Here is a 19,603-nt window from a genome sequence, read left to right on the forward strand (position 1 = left end):
CACACAGTGGATGGTTGAATGCACACATAGCTGATATCCTCTCCTCTTGGCTAAAAATAGGAGGTAACTCCTAAACAGCTTGACAATTATTTTTCAAATAGCTGTCCTTCAAGAAACCAAATCTTACCTCATCACCTCAACCACTTTTAAATAAAACTCATGTCATAAACTTGGATTTGTATGCAGAAGAATGCTCCTCCCAATGACCTTATGAAAACAACACTCTCATCCTAGTGGTATCTTCAGTGGCATTTAAAAATAACTTTTTAAAACTGTGAAGTGTTAAATAGTAGGGACTATGTGTTTCATGTCTTTTATAAGGCTACCAAATGAAAACAGGCCTTTCAATAAGTCTTTTGAAAACAATTACTACTATAAGGTAATTAAATGATATAAGCTCAAACAAAAATGTAAAGACACAGATGACCCCTGACCATCTTAGCTAGTCATAGACTTGCATATTTTGCCTGTTTAATGCTTTATACTTTCAAGGGCTTATCCTATCCATTTTTTATGACTATACAAGAGAAAAGCTTTAAGTATACCAAAGTGAGAGCAGCACCCAATGGGATTATGCTAACAGGATACATGTGATTCATCACAAGATCTCACCCCTGACACCAAAAGATAGAAAGCTTTAAAAATAGAAATTCAATGATTTCTTTTTTTTTAAAGATCTATTGAGTAAATCTGATAGAAGAAGAAATGCATTTGACTTCACGACTTTCATGGTCACAGAGTCAGGCAAGTGGGATTATTTACCCCTAAAAACTTTTAGAAAATGAACAGTACTCCAGGTAATAAAGGCAACTTCAAACTCTAAAATTAGGTAGAACTTTGATACAAAAATAAAACCAAAAAACAAAGAAAATCAATCCACCTAAGATATCACTTGCCTAATGAGGTAAATAACTAACTAGAGTTTTTCAAAGAATGTTGCTTAACGTTCAGCAACAAAGTAATTTAAAGCCAATGGAACTAAGCAACTTACTAAAGGAAGACATTTAAAGTTAAAGAGGATTTCCGTTTTTAATGAAGTAATCTTGTGAAATGCTATGTGAGACCAAACGGGCTGAGCCAGCAGAAAGCTGCAGCTGTGTACTGCTCAGAGATCTTCCAAAAACTGACCCGGCATTTCCCTGGAGGAGGATATGGCTTTGTTGATTTGAAGAACCAAGAGTGTCCGATAAAGACCCTGAGAGTTACACATACTCCCAGAGATGTCTAAATTCTTTCTGAATTGTGGTGCCAGGGAGAAGTATAGAAAGGCTGTGGCATAGCACAAAGATGAGCACCCCAGAAATGGCAAGGCCTCCCTTGGCAAAGTGGTAACCCTAAATTGGACATTCCAGCTGGGTTTGGAGATTAGAGAATGCTACACATGGTTAGGTCATGCCTGCTTCTGCTCTTCGTGCCTACCTGGCTTGGGCTTAATGTCTAGATCACTAGCCAAACTGGAAATTTGCCTAGGTCTTCTCACCTCCAGCCCACTTAAAGATACAATATCCTTTTAGGAGAAAGTGGATGCAGAAGAAAAGATTGATTGAACAGGTAAAGATCGAACCATAACCTCTGGCACAAATTTGCTGTGGGTTTGAAAAATTCACAATCTCAGTTTCTTCTTAGGATATGTGAAGAAAGAGGAGGAAAATGCTCAAAGAAGATGATTTCTTAGATGGATTATCCAGTGTTCATCACAAAATGGATGCCATCAAGAATGCAGGCAAGTCTACAAAACACCCTGACAGGCAGCACAAACCATGCTACCCTAAATAGAAATGAATCTCAGAAAACTTATTTACAGATTCTTGCAGGTTGCTTAATTTAAAATGCCATCCTTAGAATTTAGGAAAATGTGATGTGAAATTAAAAAAGCGAATCTCAAAAATAACAAATACAATGTGATCTGCGGAGCTCAATGCAAATTTAAAACCTCATTTCTCATTACTGGGTACTGGATTTCATCTATGAATGTGCTGACCTTTTTTTACACCCTCCTGCCACAGGCTGCCAATCTCGGTTTACGTAGCGATCATCAATTCACTCTGAAAATATATGCCTTCTCCATGGCATTATTCAAAGTTTAAAAGAGATTTTGACAGGTCAAACATCCCTTGGAATATGAAAAGTAAATCTATCTCAAAGTAAAATGATAAGGAAATTTTTATCAAAATATTTGCATGCATATCTGGCCAGCCCTTTCCTCCAGCTTGCACACACGCAAGACTAAGTAACACTCAGGTTGTGTATGTTAATTCTAAAAAAGAAAAATCCTTACAAAAATACAAAAAGTCTTAAAAGGTATTAAGCAGCTATACTTAATATTTAAGTAAGTCTTAAGAGTCAGGGTAAAATGTCAGGAAAGAAGGTAGATAAAAGTAAAAGGATGATGCCATACTGACTGCTGGCGGTGGGAAGGTGAAGCAGATATTCCCAATTTCCTTGGAAAGAAGTTGACTCCTAAAGTCAAGTTCCTTTGCATTTTGGACTAGGAATAAGATACATTTTTTTTTTTTCAAAGATGAATGTGTATAGAAATTCAAAAACATGGCCTGGAGATTTGCCCTGGGCCCATAGTGTCCAGCCATGCTCCTTTTATGTTGTTCTTTATATTTTGAAGATGTGCAAACATGCAGGTCAAGGAAAAGGAGAAGTATAAAGAAGCACATGTTAACTACACTTACCTTGGTGAGCATTTTCTCATGTACTTAAAGGTTGAATCACTATGCTGTATACCTGAAACTATTCTAATGTTACGTCAACTACATTCCAATTAAAAAATTTTTAAAGAAACAAACTCTCAGATATCGGTGCAATTGGAGGGGCCTTCAGGGATCATCTTCCCCGTCAATGGATGGGGAAATAGGTCCACAGCAATGCCATGAGTTATGCCAGCATGTTCTCATAGAGTTACTCATAAGAGCTACTAATCTAAGAAGTTGGGTAGCTGGAATGGGGTGAGAGGAAGCATGATTCAAACCACTGTCACAAATGACTTAATAAAATGCACAAGAAATAGAATGGGAGTACAGTCTGTACTTGAAATACCACATCTTTCATCCCATCAGAACAGAATATGAGTATTGGAGATAAAGAAAGTTAGAGAAATGCAAAAGGCAAAAAATTTTTTAGAAAATAATTGTGGCCTAACAAAGGCTTAATAATCTTCCTAGTTTATAAAGAGTACTAATAAATTAGCAGTTAAAAAAGGAACATCCAAATAAGAAAATGGAAAGGATATGAAGTGGTAATTCACATAGAAATATGAATGACCAATATGTACTGTTAAACTCCACCAATAAAGTAGAAACAAGTGAACCTAATGGTTGCCATTTATTTTATCTTAACACCAAATGTGAAGGAAAAAACCCATGGCACTCTCATGTATTGTTTTAGCAGCATAAATTGCTACTACTTTTCTTGACAGAAATTTGGTAACCTGTACAGAGAGTTTAGTCAATGCTTATCCCCTACCACCCAGTAATACACTTGGAGAAATTTACCAAAGATGAATCAATTTAAGAATATGAATGATCACTTCAGCATTTTAATAGTCAAAAATGGAAAGCTTCCTTAAGTTTAAGTACATAACAATAAAGAAGGAAATTAAAATTTAGATACAGGCACACAATGTTCTAATCTGCAGCTACCTAAAACCATGTTTACAGAAAATATTTGCTATTAAAGAACGCTCATGATGCAGATAGTAACTGTAGTAGCGGGGGGTGGGGCGAGGATTTAATAATATGGGTAATTGTTGAACCACTGTGTTGTGTACTTGAGACCAGCATAAGATTGTTATCAACCATACTTCAATAAAGAAAGTAAAAAAATGAAAAAAAAAAGGTGTCATAATGTGGTATTACATTAAAAAAAATTTTTTTTACCTGATTCCAATTTCACCTGTACAAAAGAGAAACATCAAACTGTTAAAGGAGTCATTTACAGGGATCAGGTAATGTTTTCTTTTCCTCTTAATTAACTTTATTTTTTAGAACAGTTTTAGAACAATAACCTTTTCCTCTTTTAGTGTTTTTAAAATTCTCTGACATATACATATATTCTATTAAAGTGTTCTTAATGTAATAAAGTAGAAAACTTCTGGCTCCCAGAACTTAAATAAAAGGGCCAAAACTAGAACTAAATATCTTGAGGTGAAAATGAGTAATGTTTTGTTGTATATGGAAATTGAATATAGACACTGAAAACAACTTGTTTTTAATTTTGTGAAGGTATTCTCATTTGTGTAATAGGAAAAAGTCTGAAAAGCAAATGGTAGCAATGGAGATGGTAGACGCAAGACCTAACACTCCTTTGGTGATTTTCTAAGGATTAAATACTTCTGCAAACTTACACATACTTTGAAGCCAGAAGGAACATAAATAAATGGAAATAAGAAAACACATCTTTTCTGAAAAGTTGTGAGCAAAGCTAACACACAAAAGAGAAACAAAAGCTTAAACATCCATTTTTTGCACAATAACAGAACTTGAAAGCTGCTATTATGCTGAAAGCAGCTAGTAAGCAATTATTTACTGTCTTTTGGAAATTTCCAAAAGAAAGGCCATTTACTTTTCCACATATCTGTTACCAATCACACTGTCATTGGTTACATTTGGAAGAGATCCACTTGAAGTTTGTAAAACAGAGGCAGATATCTATCTGAGGGGAAGAACAACTTGGAAAGTCACAGTTACAATAAACCTATGTGTGTCCATCCCTAGAATCAGCTGAAGTGTCCTAAACTGAAAACAAAAAGCAGCCAAAAGACATATGACCAAAAAGAAAAAAGTAAATACTTACAGAATTAATGTCCATTTTATGTCTTCCTCCAGACAGTAAGTTACCAGCTAGGGGGAAAGGAGGTGTGTGTGTGGGGGGACTTAAAGGGGAAAAAATCTAAAATATATATGAAAATACAGCTTTATCTAACAATTAGCAATCATGAAATTATCAAGATTACACTTGCTGGCTTTTATTAAGTAGCTGTGTATACTATCTGGCATTTCTTTTATTCCTGTTCCCCTCTCTGTCATTATTTGTGCTAAGTTACATGGGTTAGGTGCTTGGGTCCACTTACTTATTTTTCTAGTTATGCTAACTCGGAGGTAAAAGACTAATGACATTTCAAAAGTAGATTTCTTCCTTATTATTACTTTATAGGCCAGGACTTAAACCAAAGACATCTTACTAGAAATGACACAACAGAAATTATGTTGTCATATAAGAAATCATCATTATCTTTACAGAATATGTTCTATATAAAGTTTTGAGGAGCAACGTATGCACTGAATACTTATTTTTTTGTTTTCTTTTTTCTTTTGGTTATCATTAATACACAATTACATGAGGAACATTGTGGTTACTAGATTTGCCCCATTATCAAGTCCCCACCACATACCCTATTACAGTCACTGTCCATCAGCATAGTAAGATGCTATAGAATCACTACTTGTCTTCTCTGTGCTGTACTGCCTTCCCCATGAACCCCACCCTGCATTATGTGTGGTAATCATAATGCCCCTTATTCCCCTTATCCCTCCCTTACCACCCCCCCACTGCCACCTGCAGTCCCTTTCCCTTTGGTAACTTGTTAGTCTATTCTCGGGTTCTGTGAGTCTGTTGTTGTTTTGTTCCTTCAGTTTTTGCTTTGTTCTTATGCACCACAGATGAGTGAAGTCATTTGGTACTTGTCTTTCTCCACTTCACTTATTTCACCAAGCTTAATACCCTCTAGCTCCATCCATGTTGTTGCAAATAGTAGGATTTGTTTTCTTCTTATGGCTGAATAATATTCCATTGTGCATATGTACCACATCTTCTTTATCCATTCATCTACTGATGGACACTTAGGTTGCTTCCATTTCTTGGCTATTGTAAATAGTGCTGTGATAAACATAGGGATGCGTATGTCTTTTCGAAACTGTGATCCTGTATTCTTAGGGTAAATTCCTAGGAGTGGAATCCCTGGGTCAAGTGGTATTTCTATTTTTAGTTTTGTGAGGAACCTCCATACTGCTTTCCACAATGGTCGAACTAGTTTACATTCCTACCAGCAGTGTCGGAGGGTTCCCCTTTTTCCACTTTCTTGCCAGCACTTGTTGTTCCTATTCTTTTCTATGTTGGCCATCCTAAATGGTGTAAGGTGATATCTCACTGTGGTTTTAATTTGCATTTCCCTGATAATTAGCGATGTGGAGCATCTTTTCATGTGCTGTTGGCCATCTGAATTTCTTCTTTGGAGAATTGTCTCTTCATATCCTCCGCCCATTTTTTAATTGGGTTGTTTGCTTTTTGGGTGTTGAAGTGTGTGAATTATTTATATATTTTTTATGTTAACCCCTTGTCGGATATGTCATTTACAAATATATTCTTCCATACTGTAGGATGCCTTTTTGTTCTGCTGATGGTGTCCTTCACTGTACAGAAGCTTTTTAGCATGATGTAGTCCCATTTGTTCATTTTTTATTTTGTTTCCCTTGCCCGAAGAGATGCGTTCAGGAAAAAGTTGCTCATGTTTATATTCAAGAGATATTTGCCTATGTTTTCTTCTAAGAGTTTCATGGTTTCATGACTTACATTCAGGTCTTTGATCCATTTTGAGTTTACTTTTGTGTATGGGGTTAGACAATAATCCAGTTTCATTCTCTTGCATGTAGCTGTCCAGTTTTGCCAACACCAGCTGTTGAAGAGGCTGTCATTTCCCCATTGTATATCCATGGCTCCTTTATCATATATTAATTGAACATATATGCTTGGGTTTATATCTGGTCTCTCTGTTCTGTTCCACTGGTCTATGGATCTGTTCTTGTGCGAGTACTAAATTGTCTTGATTACTGTGACTTTGTGGTAGAGCTTGGAGTCAGGGAGTGTAATTCCCCCTGCTTTATTCTTCCTTCTCAGGATTGCTTTGGCTATTTGGGGTCTTTTGTCGTTCCATGTGAAATTTTGAACTATTTGCTCTAGTTCATTGAAGAATGCTGTTGGTATTTTGATAGGGATTGCATTGAATCTGTAGATTGCTTTAGGTAGGATGGCCATTTTGACAATATTAATTCTTTCTAGCCAAAACCATGGGATGAATTTCCATTTATCAGCGTCCTCTTTAATTTCTCTTAAGAGTGTCCCGTAGTTTTCAGGGTATAGGTCTTTCACATCCTTGCTTAGGTTTATTCCTAGGTATTTTATTCTTTTTGATGCAATTGTGAATGGAATTGTTTTCCTGATTTCTCTTTCTGCTAGTTCATAATTAGCATATAGAATGCAACAGATTTCTGTGTATTAAGTTTGTATCCCGCAACTTTGCTGAATTTAGATATTAGATCTAGTAGTTTGGGAGTGGATTCTTTAGGGTTTTTTATGTACAATATCATGTCATGTGCAACAGGGACAGTTTAACTTCTTCCTTGCCAATCTGGATGCCTTTTATTTCTTTGTGTTGTCTGATTGCCACAGCTAGGACCTCCAGTACTATGTTGAATAGAAGTGGGGAGAGTGGGCATCTTTGTCTTGTTCCCAGTCTTAAAGGAAAAGCTTTCAGCTTCTCGCTGTTAAGTATAATGTTGGCTGTGGGTCTGTCATATATGGCCTTTATTATGTTGAAGTACTTGCCCTCTATACCCATTTTGTTGAGAGTTTTTATCATGAATGGATGTTGAATTTTGTTGAATGCTTTTTCAGCATCTATGGAGATGATCATGTGGTTTTTGTCTTTCTTTTTGTTGATGTGGCGGATGACGTTGATGGATTTTTGTATGTTGTACCATCCTTGCATCCCTAGAATAAATCCTACTTGGTCATGGTGGATGTTCTTTTCAATCTATTTTTGAATTCAGTTTGCTAATATTTTTTTGTTGAGTATTTTTGCATCTATGTTCATCAGGGATATTGGTCTATAATTTTCTTTTTTTGTGGTGCCTTTGCCTGTTTTTGGTATTAGAGTGATGCTGGCTTCATAGAATGAGTTTGGGAGTATTTCCTCCTCTTCCACTTTTTGGAAAACTTTAAGGGGTATGGGTGTTGTTTTCACTAAATGTTTGATTGCATTGAATACTTATTAAACAGCCAAAGACACACATACACACACCCAAGAAGGTACCATGTATAAACAGCCAGAAAGATCCAATCCCGCTATGATCTAGTTGAAAGAAATTATTTATCCTTTAAAATAATGAATACACCTTGTAGAAATATTTTAGCTCAAATAATGTGGAAAAAAAGAAATGAAATCTTTAGTTGCATATTAAGATAGCAGAAATTAAAGTAGGCAAAATATCTGAAAGTGCAACCAGTATATGAGCAGACAGATAATTTTTAATTTTCTATTGAAAACAGAGACATACAACCAAGATGGAAAAGGCTATTCACAAAACTATAAAATAAATATCATTTATGAAGCTGAAAGAAATTAACAGCAAACAGACTTTGGGAGAATTTGTGTCCCCAGAGTACGAAAACATATTTTCAATTTAATTGATAACATTAATATGGGGATTCTTCACATATATCTCCATGGGTAGAAATGGCCATGAAATCTAATAAATGAGAAAATGATCACTGATAGATATTAATAGTTGAAAGCAATTGTATGTAAGCAAACAAAAAGATCCCTGAAAAACAGACTTCAAAAGACAGAAGAGGCCAAAAAAGATCATAGAATCACAGAATAGAAGGTTAGAAAGAACTTGAAAGCCCAACCATGCTTCTTAGGTATCTGGCATCTTTGAGGAAACAAACCATGGAACTGAGAACAGTCACAATGTGAGGAAATTTCATGGCAATATTGAAATGATACTTTTAGAAAAATAGAATTATGGAGAACATAAGAATAAAGAACAGAATATATCATTCCTACATAGAGCATTAAGCACTACAGTACTCAGTCCCTTAGTCAGCAAGGATTTGTTGATTGCATTTGGGGGGCTATACCCTGGGGATACAATGAGAACCAGGAAATAAAGGGCTCAGAGCCCCACGACCTCTTTGCACAGTATGCCTTCCTAGTGACTGTGAAGCACAGCCAGAATGGGGCCTCCAGTGATACTGTACTCACCAGCCTATCCTGTACTTGGGCAGACCAACGAACTCCAATGACATTAGGCTGAAATCTTCCCCTGGTAGTTTATCAGCCCTAGTTTTATTCTTGGGACCACCACCAACAGAGCCTAATCTGTCTCCAGGCTCAACACCTCAATTCTTTCAAGTAACCTACATATGACATGTTTCAAGCCTGATTTATCCTAAATGTGTCCACATCTTTTGATTTATATATCACGTCCAGAAAAGAACACAATCCTCACTTATAATACAATGGGGATATTCCTTCATTACATTACATTCTGTTCATCAACACAGCTTAAGTGTGCCTTTTACTAAAATGTGCCCGTATCACGTTATGCTTACTTTTTAAAACTTATTAAAATAACTTATTTTGGAATAATTACTCTGGACTACACTTACTTTGAAATAATTTGATTCACACAGAAGTTGCAAATATAGTATGGAGAGTCCCCACATCCCCCTCACCAAGTTTATTTTCCCAGTGTTAACATGGAACATGCAATAGTCCATTTACTCAAACCCCAAATCAGCTTACTGCTTGATTTTTTAAATTATATGTTTTCATACAACTTACTTTCCTGAGTCACACTGCTTTCTTTATGAACAGATTTTTGGCTTTCCTTTTGTTTTATGAGATGACACAAGTATAGGCCCTTACATTTCATCTTTTAAGATTCAGGGCAAGATTTCATCTCGTAAGATTCTGACTAAAAGACTCAGGCTTTGAGTTCTTGCAGAATGAAATGTAATGCTCTAGTCCATCCTTGTTCAGATTTTTCAGGTCTTATACTATGTGTCAAGGTCCACTTAGACACCTCCACTATTGCAACAAAATTTATGCCAACACACATTTGGTAAGACTTCTATACTTGCATCCAATTCAAGAGGCCAAGACTTGGGGTTATGTAAACGTCTCTTGGGCTGCATTAGGTAACTACTGATGCATACTGTCAATGAATTACAAATCCAATCAATTATCTGTACATCCAGTGATTATATTTTTCATGCAAAGATACTTCCTGCCTCAGAGAGCTTCAGATACATTTCCACATTTTTTTTTTAGTCTAATATATGTTTACATGTTCTGCTTTTTCAACTGAAAGGCTTAGAGTATCTGCACAATAAAAGGAATCCATTTGTCAAATGACTCTGAAATGCTTAGGAAAAAAGGGAATTCTTTAAGCTTAATATCCACTGACAACTCACTGAAGCAGTTAATGACTATGTGTGAAAGTGGTGTTCATAGGAAATCCATAGAGAATTCCTGATGAGTCACAAACGAAAATCAGAACAAACAGCCAGGTGGTATTGGTATTATTCCTTGAGGAAGAAAAGAATTCAATTTATCCTCTTGAAATTAGTTACAGGCCTTAATTATTATAAAGCTCAGGGAACAAAAATGGCACAGGATAGCAATTTCCTACTAGAAATACCGATTAAAAAGGTTAATTTAGACATGTGGACCCAAAGATAGCTATACTCAGCTATATCAATCATTGCCAGATTTTTCTAAACAGTTTACTTCTCAAAAGATGTGAATAATTTCCAATTCTGTTTATCTCTCAAAAGCAGGCTGTGGAATTAGAACTGTTAAATTGCAAAGTAAAATTGACAGTGCTTTCTGGAAAGTTGCAAACTCACAGCCTTCCTAGCATAACACTGAGTTTCTTAAAATGGGAAAGCCATTAAAAAAAAACTTTAAGAAAAGGATCAAAATGACAAAAACAAAGCTCTTTTCACTTACCTCATAGTAACTCCTAACTGCATTGCAAAATGCCTCATCAGCCACAATTTGGGTTTCCCCATTGAGGAAGGCCAGGAACCGGTCTTTCAATAGCTGCAACTGTTGCTTGTTAAGCTGTAAGAAAAAAGGGGGAGTTAGCTGAGAGATTAAACAATCCATGAAACATAATGATTCTGAAAAGTTCTATTTGCTAGATGTGCATCTATTTGCTATAAGCTGTTGCTAGATGTGACACTTAGAATTCACTTCATTGTAAAGAAAAATAAAGGCTGCTAAAACATCCTACTACTTACACTATGGCTCAATTTTAAAATGTTTCCAAGTCACTTCCCCACATTCTCTAAAATCCTAATACTGCGATGGCATACAAACTTCTGCCCCAGATGGAATTCCTGCATTCAAGGACTCAGTCTCTGTGTGCACAGATAGGAAAAATGTAGAACTCTGATGAAAAATTAACTGTTGTGCAAAACTGCCGAGAGGACAAGCACTCTTGGAGATGAGTGAGCAACATCAGCTTTAGAGAAGAGGCAACAGGAAGGAAGCCTACAAAGGACAGAGTGGCCCTGAGTAAGAATCCTCTGGAATGGACATTTCGGAGACACCGAGAGTTTGGATTCCATGAACAAATATACCACAATGCCTGAGTTGAGATAAACAAAGGAAAAGGAGAAAGAGACAAATCCTAAAGAGAAAAGAGGCAACAGGAGAACAGTACGTTGGGTCAAGAACAGTGAGCCAGGAAGAGGAGCACACGTTTACAACCAGATTTCCTCACCCTGGGCCCTGCTGCCATAATCACTGGGGATGAGTTAGACGTGAATGAAGAGGACTCAACCATGTCCTCTAGTCATCCACTGCAGACAGAGGCAGCTACCCAATTTGTAGGGCTCAGTGCAAAATGAGAATGAGAAGGCACTTGTTAAATTAAGAATTTTAAGAGACCAGAGCATGGGTCCCTCCTAGCACGGAGCCCTGAGCAGCTGCATGAATCAGCCAGCCCTGACTGCAGGGGCATCAACTTCCCCAGCTGGAGTGCCTAGAAGGCCACGCAGCAGCTTTTTCTATTTAGTGTTTAGAGAGAGAGAACAACCTAGTTTTGCAAATGAAACAACAAATCCCAAAATACATAAGGAACAGTAATCCTCGTCAGACTATTAAAGAACTCCATCCGGTTCTGGATTCTACAGAGAGATGTGAAGCATTTGGAAAGAGGCTGAGGATAAAATGATTAAAGGATTAGAAAGACTAAACAAACTGGTATGACTTGGCATTGGAAAGAAGGATGAAATGAGTTTAAATCTGTTCAAAAGGCTTATTAAAATGCCATTCAAATATAAGAGACAAACTCTTTCAAAAAATGGATTTTATTTAGGAATCTCACAAGAGAGTTCATAAAGAAACTGTTGCTGGGAGTAACCGGCTGATATGGTGCCTCACTGTACTCCAGTGTAAAAAACCTCCTGCCCTGAGCAGTGAAGAGAGAAGGCCATTTCATTTCTCTACTAAGGTCATCTTCATTTCAGAGAAAAATTAACCAAACTCAAAGGCAGAAAACAACCATTACATTACAGTCTCTGTTGCTAAAATATGAGGAGTGTGGAAGCAGGGACCCTGTCCTAGCAAAACAAACGGAGTCCATGACTTTAGCTCTCTAAGCACGGTTCACAAAAGGAACCAGATGGAAACAGGATAGCAACTGCTGAGAGCGAGAGAGCTGAGAGCACTTCAGTTGCCAAGGCCTGGGAAGTGCCAAGAAGGCCTTCAACTTGCAAACCAGGTGTCCAGGTAAAATAATGGAACTGTGTGTGGGAATGACAATGAAGTGGAGGGAACCTTAATGAGCCTTTGTCCTGTCTCCTTCACTTGATTAAAAGAATTGAGTATTATTCAAAAAACAGAACCTATGATTTTCTCCAATTTTCTTTTATCAGATGCATTTTTGTTCTTTCAAAATTTTCCTCTAAATCCTCCCAATTTCTAGTTATGGCTTGGCCATCGTATCAGTGAGTTACTGTTTGATGATTATGGCACAGAAAATGCATGAGTATGAATCAAAGAAAGGAGATTTGAGCAAACCCTCTCCTTGAAAACTACAACAATGTTGGTATAGTTCACCAAAGATGCCAGAGGCACCTGGCTAAAAATTATGCTTCAACTTTTTTTTAATGAATAAAAATCACTGCAGTTGCATTTAACACATAAAATGATATAGCCAGGATTATAGTGATTTTGTGTATACAAAAAGTTAAAAGGTGGATACTTTATTAGTAAAGAGGTCTACATTTCCAGGTAAAGGGGAGAAAAAAAAGGATATCAAATTTAAAATCTAGCATTCAGGATAGCTGTTTAGAAAGAACAGTTTCCTAAAATCTATTTGCATTATCAAAATAAATTATATCATGTATCAACAGAGAGACCAATGGAACAGACCCAAGAAGTAGATTTAAATACAATCAGAAAAGTACTTTGAAATGCCTTTACAGCAAATCAGTCATAAGAAATGGTCTATTCAATTAATGGTGTCAGAATAACTGGGGAGCCCTGCAGAAAAGTTAAATTGGACCATAATGCACATTGTTACAGTCCAAATACATTACAACGTTTAATGTAAAAAGATGAAACCATAAAGGTACTAGAAGAAAAAAGGGAGAATTCCTTTAAACAAGGTATGAGAAAGACCTTTCTAACTGTAAATCAAAATCCACAAGTCATAAGTTGCATAAACATAAAAAATAAATTTTGCATGACAAGTACCATAAGAAAAATCATGAGAAAAAGACTAACAAAAAAACCTTGCACCTCATACCCTAAAGAGCTGATTTCCAAACACAGATCCTAAAAATCCATAAGAATGTGATCAATAAGCCAACATAAAAATGGACAAAATGGACATATTCAGAAAAAAGACTCTTAAGCTATTAAAGCATGCATAACTTCACCTGTAAGGGAAATGCAAATTAAATCTACAAGATAGAGCAAGGATTCTAGGTAGATGGAGTAGGAAGCACCAGAAATCTGTCTCCCACCTAGAGGGCAAGTGCACTGGCCCGATATGTTTGATGTAAATGTTTGGAACTCTGGAGTCTACTAAAGGCTTGAAACTTACAGCGGAAGGTTTGAATGTAAATTGCAGTTACTTTTTGGTCAATTTCAGCTCTTAGCACAAGGGCAGTTACTCACCTCCCATCTCCAAGACTTATGGCAGACAAAAAATAGCAACCACCTAAATTTTCGTAAACAGAAGGCTAATAATGCTACATCCACAGAGCAGTAATACTAGTGAGTTCTATAAAAAAGAAGTTATCTGATGAAAATATCTGTAACATTCTAATCGATGCATTTATCTTTACGATATCCACACCAAGTCATCTCTCTGCCTCCCTTTGAGCCTACTAAAATTAAAACACACCTTCACCCCTACCTTTATTACCTCACAATGAAGCTTATTCTCATTTTGGACACCTATGAAGAACTAAAACCTGCTTCCCTATATGACATCCACACAATCCTAGTTCTACAGTTTCTAAGACAAAATGGACTAAATGTTATTTTCCTTCTTCAGTATAGCAGTTCAACAGCTTGAAGACAAGTACTGGATTATTTGAGCATCTTCTCACTTCTAGGGTAACTTTGCCAGTTCCCCCAAATTCCTAAGGGTACACTCCAGTTTGTCCATAAATTAAGCATCAATAGTTAAATAAAACTCAATTCTGTAAAACTAAGTATAAAAAAGCACTTAGAAAGCTATAATGTTATGCAAGCGAAACTCATTACAATAGCAACGACCCTCCTAAGATGTACAGAAAAGACTGATTGTGATTCTAGGAAAATGCGGCCAACATGGAGACAAGTGGGAGCGCCACCTCCCACATTTTAAGCACTCTATTAACTCAAACTAAAAACAAATTAACTCTTCTTGGCAGTCATATCAACTGACTCACATGATTATCAACAAAACTTTTCTAAAACCTTCTTACATTTGCTTCATTAAGCCATGTTTATCTTGCTAAATTTATTTGGTCCATTGTTGCAGTTGATTAAGATTTTGTTGGACCTCTAATTTATCAAGTGACCACAGAACTCTTCCAGCTCTATATTTATTAACATAATAAGGTGATAGCTATAGTCTTTATCCAGGTCATTACAAAAAAAAAAAAAAACCTTTAGTTCAGGATTATGGAGTCTGGAAACTTGTCATTAAATGTATTCATCCAGTTTGACACAATTAATATCGTTTGTGACAGCTGATTTTTATTATTATTCATCCTGTATTTTAGTTTTGCCCACACAGTCTTCACATTAGTGTATTTACCAATGAATGAATAACATATTTTTCAAATGTAAAGAGAAATTTAATCAGTAGAAATTATCTAACAGGAATTTTTAAAGCTCTTTATACGAAACTAAATTGCAGAAATTCAACTAGAACACAAATATCCTTGCAAATATCTAAATATAACAAAGAAATTAGCCTTATAAACACAACACTTCATATACTGACAGTAAAAGCTAAGTTTCATAAATCCTGGCTGGCAGTCATAATTTATCTATAATAATTGCCATAGGAAAAACACTTAATTTCCAGAGTTCAGAAATGGTTTATAGCTCTTCAGTGTTTGTTTTTCCCATGTTCAAATTAGATTCAAGCCTTTTCTAAGTCATGATCAAATGAATGAAGACTAATGCTAGCATCTTGACCACAACTGGAGACCAACCATTTATGCTTCTCAGAAACTCAGCGACCACTGGTGTGAAAAGCCTGCCCTGGCCTGTGGTCCCCAAGTCTCCCGTGCCCTGTGGTCCCCCCATCGGTGAGCCTTGACACTCATGGTGGAGGCTGTGTGACATACTGGTGAGTAAAAGTGATCACAGGCTCCACGGCAAAGTGTCAGGTGACTAGCAGGTACTGAACCCCCAGGTTTCAAGGGTGTGGTATTTGCATATACCTCAAAGAGTGGTAAAATGAAAAACATTTTTCAAGGAGGTAAAAGGACATAACTCCAGGCATAGATGGTCTCTGAAATGCACAACGGCATGGCTTTAATGCCTGTCAATGAGATATAGTAAAAAATATTAAACAGAAAAAGACTGAAGAATAGGTGTTCTTTTTATTCCTGCCTATCAACACTGTCAAAAAGAGCTACATCAAACCACTAGGGCAAAATAACCAAGGACTTCCATGTTTCCAAAACAGCCAACCTCTCCAAACTGAACATCAGAATAGACTAACAAAGGGCCTCTGGGCACTTCTCATACATTAAAAATCCTATGGAGTTTTCACTCTTCTATAATAAGCACAGGTATCTGAGACAGTGAATATGCCAATCTAAGGATACAAAACTAGCCACAGTCAATGACTGAAGGCCAATGCGATAGAGGCAAAAGTGTGTGTGACTTCCAGAAAACACTAAGAGGGAGCTGAAGCAAGTCCTTCCCTCAGCTTTCTCTCCTCCCTCCTTTCATACTGGCTGGAACTTGTGCTAACTGGACCTGTCAGCTTGGCTCATGCAGACGCTGACCCTTTCAGTGCGGAGCAGCCATCACAAACCTGGGCTGCCTACCTCCCAAGCTAGGAGACAAACCTCTATATGTACACATCACTCTTCTTTGGGTTTATTAGTAATAAATTACCAAATCAAATCCTCACTGATAAATCCCAACAAGATACCAACCAGAGAGAAAATGCTACAGTCCTATCATCCCTTGCTGTTAAGGTTTAATTTATTCTAAAATAAAATGTACTTTCCATGTTATACGGAAAATTCCTCAGTGAATTTGCCCCAGTAAACTACGAGCACCAGAGTTCAGGTACCCGAATTGACTAAAAATAACTTTTGACAGAATGAAATCCATTGTCTCACACAATTGAAAGGGGGATGAAAAGCCCCCAATTTGCAAACACTGCTTTAACATATTTTATCATAGATGATTAAGTGGTAAGTGCACAACAGGAAACTCCCATTGCACTGTGGACAAATGGGCCTCAGGCTAGCTTTATTCAGCCACTAAGTGAATTACTTCTAACCACAATCTGACCTCTTAGTTGAATTAAAGCCTCCGCAAAATTACATGCCATTATGGGATGGTGGAGGGTGCTGAATATTGAAACTAGAAATGTTAAATCCATGAATTTCAGTAATTTCCTTGCTTCACTGTACTGTGCATATTCCAAAAACGTCTCATTAAGTCTTCTTAAATCTCCTATAAAGTGTTTTTCCTCATTTTACAAATGAAGAAATTAAGCATCCTGCCTAACTTCACATCTAGTAAGAGGCAGAGGCAGAATCGGAACCAGTATCCTGATTTAAAATCATATACTCTTCCCAGTCACCATATTATTCTGTTACCCTCACAACCACACTTCTTTTCCAATAAGAGGTGCTTCTTCCTGTTTGATGTGTCATAGGTGTCCTGTATGTTTTTGATTATTTAAGTCTCCCCACTAGAATAAAATCTAGAATACTTTATTTCACCTCACAGAATCAGCTCAATTTTTTTTTAAAGAATGAATGAGTGAACAAAAAGAATAAACAAATGTCAGTGGTTGCTATGAAACTATTCATTACTAGGAAGGCCACATCTACTCTTATGCTCATCTTCCCCCACAAAAAAGTTGGTTTGTTATGAAATTATAAATATTCAAGATAACCACAAACTACCAAAATGTTTGAGAAAACAGCCCATCATTGATACCTTCACCTATTTAATTAATTAGTAAGGCTAAATGACTAATGGGGCAGTAATGTAAGTAGGGCACAGGCTCTGGTATCAGACTTCTTTTGTTTATATCCTAGACCCCCCAAAATTTGTAGGGTCTTCAGAAGGTCACTTAACCTCAAGTGCCCCAAATTCTTCATTCAAACAATGAGGATAGTCAATAAAGGGTTAATATCTAAAGTTTGTAAAATATAACTCAAGGCCAAAAAAAAAAAAATTCAATTAAAAAATAAGCAGAGGACATCAATATTTTTCCAAAGACAACATACAGATGGCTAACAGGAACATGAAAAGATGCTTAACTAATCAGTGACATGCAAATCAAAACCACAATGAGATACCACCTCACACCAGTCAGAATGGTTAGTATTAAAAAGACAAGAAATAACAAGTATTGGTGAGGATGTGGAGAAAAGTACAGTTGGGCACTGCTGAAGGGAATGTAAACTGTCACAGCCACTATGAAAAAAGGAATAGAACTTCCCTAAAAAACTACAGCAATTCCACTTTGGGGTATTTACCCAAAGACATGAATTTGAAAAAATATGCACACCCCTATGTTCACTGAAGCATTATTTACATTAGCCAAGATATGGAAGCAACCTAAGGTCCATTAATAGATGAATGGATAAAGAACATGTGGCATAAATACTTAACAGAAAATGACCAACCAAAAAAAAGAAGAAAATCTCACTATTCATAACATGGAAGGACCTGGAGGGTATTAAGCTAAATGAAGTACAAGATAAATACCATGATTTCACCCATGTGGAATCTACAAAACAAATGAACAGTACAAAACAGACCCAAATACAGAGAACTGGGGGTTCCAAGAGGAGAGAGCATGGGGGTGGGCAAAGTAAGTGAAGGCGGTAAGGAGGTACAAACTTCCAGTTATAAATAAGTCATATGGACATAAAGCACAAAATAAGGAATATAGTCAATAATGTTGTAATAACTTTGTATGGTGACAGATGGTAACTACAGTTATCATGGTGAGCATTTTTTAATGGATAAATGTCCAATCACTGTTGTACACCTGAGACTAATATATGTCAACTAAACTCCAATTAAATTTTTTTTTAAAGCTACAAAGAGATACCACTTCACACAATAATAGCTATAATCAAATGAGACAAACAGTAACAAGTATTGGCAAGGATATGGAGAGACTAGAACCCTCATACATGGTCGGTGGGAATGTAAAATGGTACAGTTGCTTTGGAAAGCAGTTTGCAAGCTACTCAGAATATTAAATAGCATTGCCAGATAACCCAATAATTCCCTAGAGGTAGGGTTTGGAGGGAAGAGAGCAGAGACTGGGGAGTGACTGCTGATGAGTGTGGAGTTTCTTTCTGGGTGATGGAAATTTATAAAAAACTTCTGTGATAGTGATCGTAACAAATCTGAACATACTAAAGGCTATTATATTATGGGCTTTGAATGAGTAAATTGAATGCTTTGTTAATTGTCTCAATAAAGCTGTCAAGGAATTCTGAAGGAATTTTAAGTTTGAGCCCCAGTGTCGGGTGGTCTAGGTGGGCTGTCTGCTGGGAGCCCTTGACATCAGCATCTTCAGATGTCCCATGGTTTCACTGTTCAGGGAAGAGGCTTTCACCATCCTCTGGAGAGTGTGTTCTACCTACAGTGTTCTGGCAGATCTTAAATATTTTTAAGAAATCCAAACATGAATTCAAAATTTTCCCTAGAGAATATAGTTTTGGTACAACTAATTCCTCCTACCAGAATAACTACTGTCCAGACATCAAGAGGAAGGGAATTGAAATTGACATTTACTGAGCCTCTACCGTGGGCTCTTCACATTCTCCGGTATATTAGTCTTTTTAATAACTCTGTGGGGGTGACATTAGGTTAATATCCTCATTTTCACTGATGAAGAAACAGGCTGAGAGAGCAACACAGCTGGAAAGTGAACTTCTGATGTCAGAATCCAATGACTAAGCTCCGCTCCCCTTACTGTAGCTGCTTTGGTTTTGGTGAGCCTCAGCTCAGCAGATCCTTCTCACCTTTCTTGGATGAAAGAGCTCCGCTGAAACCATTCTCATCCACTCTGAACCA

General features: G+C 36.8%; 1 protein-coding gene across 21 annotated transcripts in view; it reads right to left on the minus strand.

Annotated features, from left to right (window-relative positions):
• The window catches only part of CADPS2 (calcium dependent secretion activator 2), a 508,494-nt gene that overhangs the window by 357,250 nt on the left and 131,641 nt on the right, over positions 1-19,603 (minus strand). For all 21 annotated transcript variants that reach the window (XM_057504726.1, XM_057504721.1, XM_057504717.1 and 18 more), the window contains exon 2: positions 10,805-10,918. In XM_057504726.1, coding sequence (XP_057360709.1) covers positions 10,805-10,918 — 114 coding nt within the window. The remainder of the gene's footprint in view (positions 1-10,804; positions 10,919-19,603) is intronic.

The sequence above is a fragment of the Manis pentadactyla genome, chromosome 7 (assembly GCF_030020395.1).
Source record: "Manis pentadactyla isolate mManPen7 chromosome 7, mManPen7.hap1, whole genome shotgun sequence".
In the NCBI taxonomy this organism is placed as follows: Eukaryota; Metazoa; Chordata; class Mammalia; order Pholidota; family Manidae; genus Manis; species Manis pentadactyla.